This window comes from Rhinatrema bivittatum, chromosome 19 (assembly GCF_901001135.1).
Source record: "Rhinatrema bivittatum chromosome 19, aRhiBiv1.1, whole genome shotgun sequence".
NCBI lineage: Eukaryota > Metazoa > Chordata > Amphibia > Gymnophiona > Rhinatrematidae > Rhinatrema > Rhinatrema bivittatum.
Genome location: NC_042633.1, coordinates 30,363,068 through 30,378,729, shown reverse-complemented (window position 1 = coordinate 30,378,729; position 15,662 = coordinate 30,363,068). Strand labels below are relative to the sequence as shown.

The 15,662-nt window shown below is 47.4% G+C and overlaps 1 protein-coding gene across 1 annotated transcript in view; it reads right to left on the bottom strand.

Moving 5' to 3' along the window:
* The window catches only part of LOC115080319 (zinc finger protein 850-like), a 63,992-nt gene that overhangs the window by 32,877 nt on the left and 15,453 nt on the right, over window positions 1-15,662 (bottom strand). Inside the window, 3 exon segments of the mRNA XM_029584469.1 lie at window positions 1,678-2,481; window positions 12,076-12,183; window positions 13,593-13,691. Coding sequence (XP_029440329.1) covers window positions 1,678-2,481; window positions 12,076-12,183; window positions 13,593-13,691 — 1,011 coding nt within the window.

Here is a 15,662-nt window from a genome sequence, read left to right as displayed (position 1 = left end):
GGCAGACAGGGGTGTTTTCATGTCATCCTGTTTGATTTTGTGTAAGTATTTCTTTTTTAGGATAAATTAAGAAATCTGCACTCTTAAATAGCCTCAGTTTGGATGCTGGAGATGAAGACCAGGGCTAATGCCACTCAGTATTGAATTTATCATATTAAGGAACAAACCCATAAATTAAAACTAGTTACATAATGAGCTCTGCAGAACTTGCTGAACAAAAATGCTGGGTGATATACAGTCGGCAGATTTCCTGCCAGATGCCAATATAGGACGTCACCTCTCCATCCTGTTCCCAACTAAACCCAAACCACAGGCATCCTCCCACCACTGCCCTCGAGTGTGCCAGGCACCGCCATCCTTTCTACTGGGGTGGCTCACGTTAACAGTATTATCCACTCTTATCTACGCCAACTACAGTACTTTGCCCGAAGATGGGACCTCGGGTATCCCCAAACAACAATTTTACCACATCCACTCATCTCACCCAACTACTTCAGTGGTATCACCTCAGATTTTTAAGCTACAGAAGCCTAACGTGATTTATTCCCTGTCTCTTCCCTCACATACTCAACGGGTGACTAAGGTGAGCGCTCTTTCTAGTGTTTCACTGTTTGCCACAAATCATTTTCTATGTACAAGAACTTTGTCCATGAATTGCCTTCAGCTTGAGAAGATTTTTACAGCTTTTTTCCTTCCTTTAATGCAACAATGCACAATGTCCCTTACTGGACATTGCTGCAGCCTAAGGAACTCTGCAGGAGTTTGTCCCAGTGGGGTATTTTAAGAAACTTTTTTTTGTATGGCGGGGTTTTTTGTTTGGTTTTTTTTTGTTGCTTTGTTTTGTGTTTGTCTTTTGGGCCCTTGCTAGTGTCTCTTTGATTGGTTTGTTTTCTTGATTGATTTTATTTTTTGTGTATGGGTAGATTTCATTTGTAGCTCTTTGAATTTTTATGATTTGTTGAATATTGGATTTTTTATTTTTATTTTTTAAATTAAAGATGTTCCTTTTTCCATTTGTTGAGTTGGAGTTCTCTCGAGTACTGTGATATTCAATGATGTGCCTTTCAAACTTGTTTTTCTTTTTCTTGCCTGAACCCATTCTTAGGCCTAGGTATTTAGAGTACTGCTTCAGTTAGTAGGCGCTCCATGTTCTGTGAGCGGCAGACACAGAATTTTAGCTACAAGCTCTGCCTGTAGATGGAGATGAAAGAGGAGAAAAATCAGCAGACCGGTGGACACTTACGTTTGCTGCTTGTACCTACTACCAACCAAGGATTGTTCAAGACAGACTACCATTTTAATGTGGCTGTTTTCAAAGGAACTTTCTAGGGTCTATGCTCCTGAAAATACTAGCTTGGCCCAGTAACCTATTACCACCCCCATTCGATCTTATTTCTAGGTCACTACACATGGTATGATGGCATGCTACTTAGCATGACCTTCTGGCTCCCAAGCAAGGACACTACAATTAAGCTCAAGAAGCATCTCCCCCATCAATAAAGCTAGCCGAGACATCCCCCATCTGCTTTGGCACAATTGTTCCCAGAATGCTACCCTGCCACATATGGCGATAAAAACCATGATACACCAATGAGTCTTGTTCTTTTTAGAAGTCTTTCCCAAGGAGATGCCTTACAGATCTCTCAAGGTTGCCGCAGGGGCTCTCTCTTTAGAATTTCCAGGAGTCAGAGTTCCTGTGCATCTTCTGGTGAGCCACAAAGCTGGAGTGATGACAGAAGCACCGCCCACATTCCACGCACTTGTAGGGTTTCTCCCCCGTGTGGATTCGCCGGTGGGTCAGAAGGCCCGTGCTCTGGCTGAAGGTCTTCTCGCAGGCCGCGCATTTGTATGGCTTCTCCCCTGTGTGGGTGCGCCGGTGCTTGACAGCGTGGGAGATCTGGGTGAAAGTCTTTTCACACTCCATGCATTTGTACGGCCTCTCGCCCGTGTGAGTCCGGCGATGTATCACAAGGCCAGAGTTCTGAGTGAAGCTTTTCTCACAGTGAGGACACTTATACGGTCTCTCCCCCGTGTGGACATTTCTGTGAACCTTCAGATTGTACGCCTTGGAAAAGCTTTTCTCGCACACGCTGCATTTGTAGGGAGGACCGCCAGCGTTTGCCGAGCGCTTCGCTTTTCGACTTTCCAGCTTCCAGCTCGGTTCCACGTACCTCCCCGTGTCACTGATCTCCAACGTGACAAGAGTCCCACCGACGCTGGCGGCGCCAGGTCTCTCCCCCAGGTCCACACTCCGTGGCAGAATGGCTCGTGGCGGGCGGCTGAAATCCTTCCCCCGTTTCTGCGGCTGAGCCAGCTTCTTCCCTGGGGAGGCGCGACGATTGCCTGCCATGCTCTGCCGCACGCCGTGAGGGTCTCCCCCGTCAGAGCAGCGCCATGCCGTCCAGTTACTATTCTTAAACGCCAGCTCCGGCGATTTCGACCTTGCCATATAATCCTCGGGGTGCCTCCCACTTCCATCCTCTGTTGGATTAATATGAAAGCCAAAATTTATTTCAGATACCAAGAATCATTTCGTAAAGAGAATTAAGGTAACCTTTATATTGAACTGTCACCTATCACTTGTTTCTCAAACTCGTCACAGATGTATTAAGGGTCCGTTCTCCTCTCTTTCCGGTTGGCTATGCCTTGGTTTCTTCACTGCCCTGAGGAAAAGGGAGGTGATAATGCTCCTAATACAGGTCGCAGGTGAGGTCCCACCCGGCCCATTGTGGTCAGTTCTGTAATTCAGCTCTCAAAACAGGACAGAGGATAGAAGCAATACAAAGAGGCAACCAACATAGGAGGACTCAAGTATATACCCCCCCAACTCTCTTCTCCGGGGTATATATGATGCAGTCTTGTCACTATGTGAAAGGTGTGACACACAAACCTTTTCCAGTGAAAAGGAAGGTACACGTGGGAACGTTAGAAGGACTACTTTACTTTCACCTTAAGGTGGTGGATGCCTTTGCCTGCCCCTCCTGGAGGCGGTGGCGATGGAACTCAAAACAGTGTGGGTAAAAGAGGATCCCTAGTCGCAAAAGGCTGGAAAGGAAGCAGCGGGGTAACGGGCGGTACACTTGCCGTGTACAAGTAACCTGCACAGAGTGGCAGTTATTGCCCTAGACGTCTGGCTGAGCCATTTCAGTCTGTATCGGCCATCATTTAATAAGGTACTCTACATACGATAAGAAACCTCGAGTCAGCTGCCCAATCAGATCACCCCTCCTCATGGGGAAAAAAGAAGACAAAAACCCCAGAGGTAACCAGCGCCCATCACGCCTACAAAGCCCGAACAGCTGAGCTTTATAGAAACTGCTTTTTGGTTGCGTTCTTCTAAACTCAGGATCTGTAAGGAAGGACAGAGCGCAGGGAATCTTATTTACTGGGTCTGACCACCGTAAAGAGAAGGCACAGTCCCTTTCCTCAATTAAGCCAGCAAAATGTTGAACATTGGGAGTAAATCTACCAATAATGCTGGTGGGATATTTTCCTGGGTTTCAGCACTGAGAGCGCATTCTGTTCAATCTTGTACAGATCTAAAAACGTATTTTCTCACTCAATTTTTACAGAAAGTTTAGGCGGCCAACCTAGATTTTTGTCTAAGACTTAAGTTGCTTCTTACTACAAGAGCTTCTCATTTGGCAAGTTCTCCACAAAGTTGGATTCATTATTGCCCAAGTTTTGCCTCGTGACAAACATGGAAATTGAGATAACCCACCATCCCTGAATTTGCTGTAGGCCAATAATACATGACGTGTCACCCTAACCTTACTAAGCTTTCAGGGTATTTTTTTTCCAGCACCATCATAGCTATTAGGACTCCCAAATTTCAAAGTTGTGTTGACGCAACCATAGAGATCAGAGGGACCTAACTGGTTTGGGGTCTATGGGTTTTAGAGATCATGACAGGCTAACATTTGCGACTGCACAGTGGCTCATGGGTCAAGGCAGCAACGCTTCAGGCTGAACAAAAAAAGGGTTTAAAGAAAGCAGTTACACCTGGAACTTAAGTTACACTAAAGAAGTGCTTAGCCTTGCATAATAGTGACAGCAATAATTATACATGAAGCTAATGAATAAGCAATGAACGCGACGAAAACAATAAATTTGCTAAGACATAAAACGTAAGGAACTAGGGATATAAGATGCATTATTAGCGATGTATGTTATACCTGCTTCCCTATTTTACAAGCTGTTCTCTTGGGTACACAGCCCACGACGAGAGAAGTGCTCACAGCTGTCGGCCAGGAGTAACTCCAAAACTTAGGGGATAATTTCTACACAACCATTGTGCCGTGTGTGTAGTAGTTGGCTTTTGTGGTAGACAAAGGAAAATAGACAGGAAGAGAGGAAAAAAGCCCCTACCCGCCCAAAAATTAGGAAGATCGGAAGCCCAGACAATCACTCACAAGCCTCAAATACTACAACCAGCAAGGAACGTTTGACCCAGAACTGGAAAAAGCAGTCGGCAACTGAAGCTTGGGCTTATCCCATTGTTTCCTACCGTCACGGGGAAGCCCAGGTTTGAATTTGTTGGAGCAGCTGGGCAAGTGGCCAGTGAGATTCCCCCCATGAAGAGTTTTCATGCGACTGGATTCTCGCCTCCGTAAGGACAATGGATGACTGGAGAAAAGCCAGGTCAGCCTCCGAAGGGAGGTGGGGAGAGGCAGAATTCAGAATATGGGACCATGTACAGGGCTACCAACTGACTGCACGTTTAAACCCCCTTTGAAACGGAAATTGTTGCAGTCAATGCTGCGGCCTCAGCTAAGGCTTCCGCTATCAGGAGGAGGGAGGGTCTGCACTACATCACAATCAGCACAGAAAAAGAGAGACGCTCTTTTATTGTGTGCTATGTATATTGAATAATGTCCGCTGATGCTTCCCGAGTAGACCAGGCCTTTTCCGAAGCCAATTAGGAAAATTGGTTCTTACCTGCTAATTTTCGTTCCTGTAGTACCACAGTTCAGGCCAGAGTCCTGGGTTTTGCCTCCCTGCCAGCAGATGGAGACAGAGAAAGTTTTACTGACACTGCAACATAACCTTGTGTGCCACCTGCAGTCCCCCCCTCAGTACTGACCTGTACCCAAGCTTAAGAAAACCAACAAGAAACACTTTTTTTGGGGTGGGGGGAAATTTTATCAGTCTGCATTTGTGAAACCAGAAATATAGAATGAGCAGACAACTCTCCCCTTCTACAGATCGGGCAGGTCTGGACTGATCTGAGGTACTACAGGAACAAAAGTTAGCAGGTAAGAACAAAATTTTCCTTTCCCTGTACGTACCTAGATCAGTCCAGACTCCTGGGAGGGAACCGCTCGCAAAACACTCTTGCCGAAGGAATGAGACCCTGTTTCTCCCACATCCAGATGATGGTGTCTTGCAAAAACATGCAGGGACTTCCAAGTCACTGCCCTGAATATCTTCTGCGGAGAAACTAGCTGAGCCTCCGCCCACGAGGCCGCCTAAGCGTGCATAGAATGAGCACGTAAACCCTCAGGAATCGGGCAACCCTTGGACATGTAAGCTGACCCAATAGCCTCCTTAAGCCACCATGCAAACAGCCTTAGATGCCTGGAAACCTCTTTTCGGACTTCTCCACAGAACAAAAAGATGATCCAACCTCCTAAAATCATTAGTAAAGCTTGAGATATCTTTATAGTGTCCTGCGAACCTCCAAAAACTTAAGCTCTCTCGCATGAGAAGCAGAAGCATCCATATCTGGCAAAGCTAGAAGCTCTACAGTCTGATTCACGTGAAACCACCTTCGGTAGAAAGGAAGGTACCGTATATGCAAGGACACCCCAGAGTTGGAAATCCTAAGGAATGAATCACGACACAATAAAGCCTGTAACTCAGATACTCTCCTAGCCGAACAATCACCACCAGGAAAACAAACTTAAGCAACATCTCCTTAAGAGTAGCTCTTCTGATCAGTTCAAAGGGAGCCTCACACAAGTTCCTGAGGACAAGATTAAGATTCCAAGGTTGGGCAAATTCTCTGCACCAGAGGAAGCAAAATCTTTGCACCCAAGAGAAATCGAACATCCGGATGAGTCAAGGAGGAACCCTCAACCTTGCCTCTAAAGCAGCCTCTAAAGCAGCCACCTAAACCTTAAGAGAGCTTAAAGTCAAGCCCTTGACAAAAACTCCCTGCAGAAAAGATAAGACATCCACCACCAAAGCTTCCAGAGCCCAAACTCCGTGCTCAGTACAACAGGATTCAAAAACCTTCCAGACCCTCACATACAACCGATCAGCAGATTTTCTTCTAGTCTGGAACAGCATCGCTACCACCACTTTGGGATAGCCCTTGCATCTCAAATGCCTCCCCTCAAAAGCCATGCCACTAGACAAAAGTGAGCTGCTTGCTCTGAAAATATGGGACCTTGGTGAAGAAGGCCCAGAAGATGACAGAATGTTATCGGTCCAGCCATGGCCAAATTGACCAGATCCGCAAACCACGGCCAACGCGAAAACTCCAGAGCCATCAATATTACCTCGCCTTGATGTGTCTCTATCCATCGTAACATCTTGAATATGAGCGGCCAAGGAGGAAAGACAAAAGCAGTACCCCCACCAAGGCCAGGATACCACCAGAGAATCCACGCCATCTGCCCCATGCTCTTCTTCAACTAAAAAATTGAAATGCCTCGGCATTCTGACGAGTCGCCATTAGATCCATGGGAAGGGAACCCCATCTCTCTTGGATGAGCTGCATTGATGTCTGACAGCTCCCACCTCCCCTGGATCTAACATCTTGTGTCTCAAAAAATCTGCTTGGACATTTTCTACTCAAGCTGTGTGTGACATCGCTATCTGCTCAATTCCGGAGTCTCTTGGGCCACTGCTCAATTCTTGGTCCTGCCCTACCAATTGATATAGGCTACCGTAGTCACATTGTCCGAAAGGACCCTTACCAACAGCATAAAGGCCTGAAAAGCTAAGCACACCGTCCTGGTCTCCAACCGATTGATAGACCAAGAAACCTCTTTCAGAGATCAGGGACCTTGAGTCTATTGATGCTGAGAAAAAGCAGCCCCAACCAGATAGACTGGCATTGGAAGTAAGCATTACCCAATAGGGAACCTAGAGTGTAACTCTACGCAGCAAACTGGAACCTAAAAACCACCAAGACAGGCTGTCTCGCACCTTGCCCTTGAGAGCAGAGGGAAGATAAACTCGTTCGAGAGCGGCTTCCACAGAGACAAGAGCCCTCTGCACAGGTCTCATATGAGCAAACACCCACGGTACTAACTCTAGGGTGAAAGCCATTGAGCCTAGAACCTGCAGATAATCCCATACCTTGGGCATCAGCAACATCAACAAGTGTCTCACCTGCCACTGCAGATTCGAACCCACTCCTCTGTGAGAAAGACCTTGCCCTTTTGCATGACGAACTGGGCTCCTAGATACTCCAGGCACTGCGAAGGAACTAGGTGACTCCTTGCCAGGTTCACCACCCAGCCGAGCGACTCGAGCAAACCGACCACTTTCTGAATCAACTGCGGCAAAGGTCCTCGGACTTTGCGATAAGCCGGTCTAAATAGGGATTCCCCAAGACATCTTCCCAACACAACACGGCCGCTACCACCACCATAATTTTGGCGAAGGTCCATAGAGCCATGGCCATCCCGAAGGGAAGGGCCTGAAACTGAAAATGCTGACCAAGAACCATGAATTGCAGAAACTGTTGATGGCCTTTCAGAATGGGGTACATGCAGTTATGCCTCCATCAGATCTAGGGGAAGCCAAAAACTCGCCTGCGCAAACCGCCGCAATAACCAACCTCAGAGTCTCCATTCGAAAACATGGAACCTTGAGCACTGTATTCACCCTTCCTCAAGTCCAGAATTAGGCAAAAAGTACCATGCTTTGTTGTGACAATGAAGTAGATAAAATACCTTCCCATCCCACGCTCATTACAAGAACTGGAATCACTGCCCTAGCTGTCGCAACCGGCTCAGCGTTTCCGTACCACGAGCTGCCTAACGATCCGCATGGGGAAATCAGAAATAAATCCTGGATGGGTCAGGTAAGTAATTTCTCCATTTCCTAGTGTGTAGCCAGTTGGACTCAGGACCAATGGGATATACAAAAGCTACTCCTGCTCAGGGCGGGAGGCTGCCCGCAGTCCGGTTAACACCGCCCTTGCAAAGACTGCGTCCTCTCAGGCTTGTACGTCCAGATGATAGAACCTGGAGAAGATATGCAAGGAGAACCACATCGCCGCTTGGCAAATATCAACAGAAGAGAGCGGCCTAGCTGCCACCCATGAAACCACCTGAGCCCTAGGAGAATGAGCTTTAACCTGAGAAGGTAGTGGCATTCCTGCCTCCACATAGGCTCTCGAGACCACCTCCTTATTCCAATGAGCTATGGTAGCCTGCAAAAGCTGGTTTGCCCTGCTTCCTTCCACCACAAAAGACAAATAAGTAGTCCGTTTTTCAGACCGGTTCTGAAACTTCCAGATACTGCACCAAAAGTCTACTGACATTCAAACGACAGAGGCAGTATTCTTCCGCGACCTTGTGCTTACCCAAGGATTGCAACGAATTGGACTGATTCAAATGAAATTCTGGAGACCACCTTGAGCAAGGAGATCCAAGATGGCATTCTAAGGAGAGGCCGCAGCAGAAGCAGCTCTCGGGATCGGTACTTTTCCTGAAACAGCAGCGAGAGTCGCGGTAGCATGCCTCATACTAAGAGGAAGGGGAAGATTAGGCTGGAGAGCGCTGCACCAGCCTTACCGATCCCTTCCCAACCGACGATTGAGGGCAGTAGCATCGACCCCAGAGAGGAGGTCCGCTGGAACGACGGGGGAGGAGCACAGCACATCGCTCTTGGACACACAAGCATCACTAAGTCCTGGGGCACCCGAGACTCCCTCCCCCCTACTTCCAGCACGAACAGGGTCCAGGTCTGGATCCCGCGGCAGACGAGGCCGGCTGGGTAACAGGCAGCGGTGGTTGCATCCAAGTTAGAGGCTGTTTATATAGCTGAGGGCATTGCAACCCATGAGGAACAGTGGAAGGAGGAGAAAGCCGCCATGGAGAGGCGGGGTACATCGAGCAAAGACGCCGTGGCGAACATCATTGAGGGGGGGGGGGGAGAGGAACAGGCAAACGAAATTCAAAGGATTTCAGAGGTTTCCCGGAGGAGCGAGGTCAGCTTAAACCTCAGTGCAAAATTAACAAGACCACAAGTAATAACTTTAGAGACTGTGTGGAACGCTAGAGTTACCCTAGAGAAAGCCATTACAACACTGACTACAGCAGTGACTCATTTACAGGAAAATGTTCAAGAAATAAAACCAATGCTGGACATGCACGACACTAAGATTAAAGAAATAGATGTAAAAGTCACCACATTACAAGAAGTTCAAGCAAAATTAGTACAAAATGAACTAATTTCATCAAAAAAAAGATTGAAAACTTGGAGAACACCCAGAGACATTTAAATTTAAGGATTCTAAATTTTCCCTCCATAAGACTTGTCTCGTTAAGAGACCAATTTAAAAAAAAAAAAGACAGATATTCTCCAATTCCCGACAGAAATAGGAAGCATAGCATCTAATATTTATTGTGAAGCGGTATCAATGGAGCCCAATGTGCCTCTGAATGCTGGTACAGACCTTACTGCATTCCTTGAAACTTCAACGGATGATCAAGTTGAATACCAGGGTACAGTGCTGTGTACTTTTGTTTTTCCGGCAGACAGAGAGTCTGTTTTAAAACTTCTTCTCCGTAATAGGGAAAAACATTTCTTTGGTCAGAAGATTAGGATTTACCCCGATGTTACAAGATCTACACAGATTCGTAGAAAAAAAGATGTTGGAGATGTGCCAGGAAGCAAGGCAATTGGGAGCTAAAATAACAATAAGACATCCTTGTAAATGTATGATGTATATTAATAAATCGCTATGTTTATTTTTGAGTCATCACAATTGCGTTAGTTTTTGGGTACTTGCCAGGTTCTTATGGCCTGGATTGGCCACTGTTGGAAACAGGATGCTGGGCTTGATGGACCCTTGGTCTGACCCAGTATGGCATTTTCTTATGTTCTTATGTTATTTTTTGGATAACTATAGGACGGAGGGAACTGGGCCTTAGCTAGTCACGGGTATTAGGAATGTTTAAATTCCTCCTTTAATTTTCCTTTATATTATTACTTCTTTATTGCTCTTATAAAACCTTGGATCTCCCTTTTTCTTTGTTTATATAACCTGTTATAATTATCGGAGTCTCAAATGGATATTATATGTAATATGTTATTGTTTTACATCAATTATTGTTTATGAAAGTATCGCGGGAATATTATAAATGTATTATTGAAACTCCTTGATAATTATGGGAAAATCTAATTAATAAATAAATAAAAAGACTACCTTGAGCAAGAAGGATGGAACGGTCTGAAGCTGTAACGCTCCTGCAGTCATCTGGCGGAACGGTTGCAGACACGACAATGCTTGTAGCTCAGAGATGCGATGTGTCAAGCATATCGCCACCAGGAGCACCATTTTCAGGGTTAATAAAAGCAAGGAAGGACTGTGCAGCAGCCGAAAGTAGGGCCCTGCCAAAAACTCCAATACCAGATTAAGATTCCACAAGGGAACCGGCCACCGTAGGGGTGGCCGGAGGTGCTTCACCCCTTTCAGAAAACAGGTCATGTCTGGATGAGCCGACAGGCAGGTTCCGTTCACGTCACCCCTGAAACAGGAGAGAGACGCCACCTGGACCTTCAAGGAGTTAAGGGTCAAACCTTTATTCAAGCCGTCCTGCAAAAATTCCAGAACAGTGGAATTTTGACCGCCCGAGGGGGAAACACTGTGTTCCTCGCACCAGGCTTCAAATACTCTCCAAACCCACACATACGCTAGGGCTGTAGAGAACGTCCGCACATGGAGTAAGGTGGCAATTACTTCCACCGCATATCCGTGCTTCAGCAGGCGAGCCCTCTCAAGGGCCAGACCGGAAAACAGAATAGAGTCGGATCTTCGCGAAGGACCGATCCCTGCTGAAGCAGGCCCCTGTGCGGTGGGGTCTCCAAATGTCCGCATACCACGGACCCCTGGGCCAAGCCGGAGCTACTAGTAGCTGTGGTGCTCTGTTCTGCAAATGACCCTGCTGCTCAGCAGGGGCCATGGAGGGAAGGCGGATAGCAGCTCTTCTTCCGCTCAGGTCTGAATGAGCGCATCGATCCCCAGGGACCACTGATCTCTTCTGCGACTGAAGAAACATTCACATTGTGGGATGCGGCCAGCAGCTCAATGGACGGGAGACTCCAGCCATCCATCATCAGCTGAAAGGCTTTGGCCGATTAATGCCCACTTTCCTGGATCCAGAGTCTCCCTGCTTAGAAAGCCTGCTCTGACGTTGTCTTTTCCTGCGATGTGGGAGGCTGAGATCATCTGTAGATGTATTTCCACCCATTCCATAAGGAGATCTATCTCCCGTGACACCTGCTGGCTCTTGATTGCATAGTCCGACATTACATGGACCACTTGACCCTGGAGTCTGTGGCTGAATTGTAGACCCACCAATCTGACTGCCCAGGCATCCAGGCGGTTGATGTTCCAGAAGGCCTCTGCCTAACGTCCTTGGACCTTCAATTCCTGACAGTGTGCTCCTCAGCCTCCTGACTATACTGCAGGTGGCAGATGAAATTATGTAGGCAGTGTCAGTAAAAAACTTTCTCCGTCTCCTTATGCTAGCAGGGAGGCAAAAACCAAGAGTCTGGACTGATCTGGGTACGTACAGGGAACAGGTTGCTCGGCGCGAGCCGATTAGCTGGCACCGCGTTACCATGGAGAAAATGAAACTCTCCAGGTCGCAGAGCGGCGTCCGATTGCATTGCAAAAGGATTGCCATGGATGGCAGAACGTATCACCCAGGGCCTGATGGGATAACCGCCAAGAACAGACACCAGTTTTCGTGTCTGATCACCGGCTGCAGGATGGCCTCTGGTCACGGGGTGGTGAACAGTCGCTCACTGAAACGGACACTTTTCCCAGCCCTGGGAAGAGTAACTCATCGGTCATCAACAAGGCAGACAACGAAAAGATTCACTCACCGGTGGCAGGGCAGCTTGCGCTTCCCAAAGCTCCTGGATCCGCACCAACATGCTCCTCATCCTCTGGCTTCCTCTGCAAGAACTGGTCAGGTTGGAAACCAGAACTACCTGTCGTTGGAAGACAAAGAACATGCCTATGGTTTTAGACACTCCTGGGGCACCCGTGGATAAGCAGATGCTTAATAGCTCACCAGTACCACTACAAACCCTGGAAAGCAGAAAGGCCCAGGGATCTGCAAACCGCAGGGATGAACAGACTAGGGTTTGACCAGCCTAGAGAGGAGAGTGGAGGCAGCACAAGCCCAGGAACCCAGCCCCCTTCGCTGTTCGTTAAGTTCATCCACAATTTGCCTAGCTCAGGAGCTCTCAATCCAGTCCTCCCACCCAGCCAGTCAGGTTTTCAGGATATCCCCAATAAATACGCAGGAGAGACTTGCCTGCAAATCCACCTCGTGACTCTTCATTGTGAGTGGCCTGGAAACCCAACGGGCAAGGTGTGGCCCAAGGACTGGGTTGAGAACCAGTGGCCTAAATAGATGAAAGGTAGCAGAACAACCTCTGTTATCCAGCATCCGTGGAGAATAAGGGGCGACCATCATCAATGCTTCCCTAGCCAGCCACTCCCCTCCCCCACAACAAAGGTTGTGGGGGAGGGGAGTGGTTGGCTAGGGAAGTGGTTTTCCTGGCCCCCGGCAGCCCTACAAATCAGTTGCACAAACACATTTGTCAAAAGAAAACAAACACTGCAGGGGGAGTTTGGCCAAATTAAGGAAGCAGGTATGGAATAGGAGATGGGATTCGGCTCAGAAAGGCAGACGGTCGGCCACTCAGGCAGCAAAGGAAAGCAGCCAATTTATATAGCAGGAGGCATTGTTTTAGGGACACGTGAGCCAGAAAAAGCCAAGCAAGAAACTAAACTACAAAAAACACAAACCAGGCTAGACCACCTGGTTTCAAAATTCCCTGGGTTCCCGGCCTCATCTGGAATATGGGGGAGCAGTCTGAATGGTTTCTGGATTGGAAGATGTGAAAGAGGGGGAGAGCTCAGAAAACAGCTTGAAAAGAAACAGTGTGAGGGGAAACCAGGCAGACGGAGGTGGTGGCGGGAGAAGACTGTAAAGAGAGAGAGAGAGAGACTACGTTTCTGGTCATTGCCAAACCTGCCGAGGCTGCTTTTGGATCAAACAAGCACAGACATCCTTGGCTGCAGCCCCACAGCCCTGGAGTCAACACCAAAACTGCGCAGACGTGTTAAAACTGGTTACTTCTGGAGTAACCATGCCAGGCGGGGAAACTCCCGGGAAGACGCAGTCACATTCGTACAGTAACTGCCTGCCCATCGTAGGCGAGAGCGGGAAAAGCGCCTCTTACATCTACACCCCGACGGTGAGGTGGAACCCACACTAGCAGGGGTGGGCTGGAGGACTACAATCCTTTCCCCTAAAAACCCACAGCGGAGGAGGGGCACCGGCAGCTTGGGGCTGGGATGAAGTCTCCACGGGGGACGGGACACTCACATATAGCGGGGTTGCCGATCCCGTCTCCTCTCTCAGAGTCCTTGGAAGGTCGCTCTTCTTTGAAGTTCAGCGAGCAGAAGGAGGCGATAACCGGAAGGCCTGGTATCAAAAAAAAAAAAAATAGACATGACAGGACACCGGGATTGTGGGGGAAACAGATTAAAATATGCTTCACATGTTAGCTGAAACCATAAGACCATGCCATACTGGGTCAGACCAAGGGGCCATCAAGCCCAGCATCCTGTTTCCCAAAGTGGCTAATCCAGGCCATAAGAACCTGGCAAGTACCCAAAAACTAAAGTCTATCCCATGTTACCATTGCTAATGGCAGTGGCTATTCTCTAGGTCAACTTAATTAATAGCAGGTAATGGACTTCTCCTCCAAGAACTTATCCAATCCTTTTTTGAGCCCAGCTACACTAACTGCACTAACCACATCCTCTGGCAACAAATTCCAGAGTTTAATTGTGCGTTGAGTAAAAAAGAACTTTCTTCAGTTAGTCTTAAATGTGCTACTTGCTAACTTCATGGAATGCCCCCTAGTTCTCCTATTATTCAAAAGAGTAAATAACCGATTCACACTTGAGAGTTCTAGACCTCTCATGATCTTAAACACCTCTATCATATCCCCCCTCAGTCATCTCTTCTCCAAGCTGAACAGCCCTAACCTCTTTAGTCTTCCTCATAGGGGAGTTGTTCCATTCCCCTTTATCATTTTGGTAGCCCTTCTCTGTACCTTCTCCATCGCAATTATATCTTTTTTGAGATGTGGTGACCAGAATTGTACACAGTATTCAAGGTGCGGTCTCACCATGGAGCGATACAGAAGCATTATGACATTTTCCATTTTATTCACCATTCCCTTCCTAATAATTCCCAACATTCTGTTTGTTTTTTTGACTGCCGCAGCACACTGAACCGACGATTTCAATGTGTTATCCACTATGACACCTAGATCTCTTTCTTGGGTTGTAGCACCTAATATGGAACCTAACATTGTGTAATTATAGCATGGGTTATTTTTCCCTATATGCATCACCTTGCACTTATCCACATTACATTTCATCTGCCATTTGGATGCCCAATTTTCCAGTCTCACAAGGTCCTCCTGTAATGTATCACAGTCGGCTTGTGATTTAACTACTCTGCACAATTTTGTATCATCTGCAAATTTGATCACCTCACTCGTCGTATTTCTTTCCAGATCATTTATAAATATATTGAAAAGCACGGGTCCCAGCCGGCAATTTGCTATTGAAGAAAATATTTACCTGATAATTTTGTTTTCCTTAATGTAGACAGATGGACTCAGGACCAGTGGGTTATGTGCTCCCCTGGTAGCAGATGGAGACAGTCAGGTTGCAAAGCTGACATCACCCTAAATACACCCCTGCAGTGACATCAGCCCTCCAATATTCTCTTCAAATCCACTGTGGATCTACTGGTGAAAAACACTTGATTTAAAATATGATTACACACACTCAACCAAACACTGAACCCCAGTAAAAATATGGGTGCCCTAACCTAGGGACTGGATGAAGGCTCACCCATAAACTACTGGATTAGATATCCAATCCATGAGCGGATCCTTGGCACTGTTCTTGGGCAGCTGGGGGCGGGATGCTGAGTCCATCTGTCTACACTAAGGAAAATGAAATTATCAGGTGAGTAATTTCTCTCCCGGTCAGGGTGAGAGGCTGCCCGCAGTCTGGTTAACAGCGCCCTTGCAAAGGCTGTGTCCTCGCGGGCCTGGACGTCGAGGTGATAGAACCTGGAGAAGGTGGACCCACTTGTCTGGACTGATCTGGGGTATGAACAGGAATGCAATTTAAGATTCTGTACCATTGCTATGTTGACCATGTATATAGATATAGATATGGGATCGGTGGATACAACAAACTGCAACAAATGCAAGATCGAACATGGGAATACGGAGCATAATTTCTCCATCTCCAATAGGGTGATAGCACGTTGGGTGAGCGTAGCACTGGACATGCAAAAGCCCATAAGTGGACACGTACCAAGGCAAGGAGAGGCGCTAGATCATGTGCCAAACGTACAGGGTCTGAA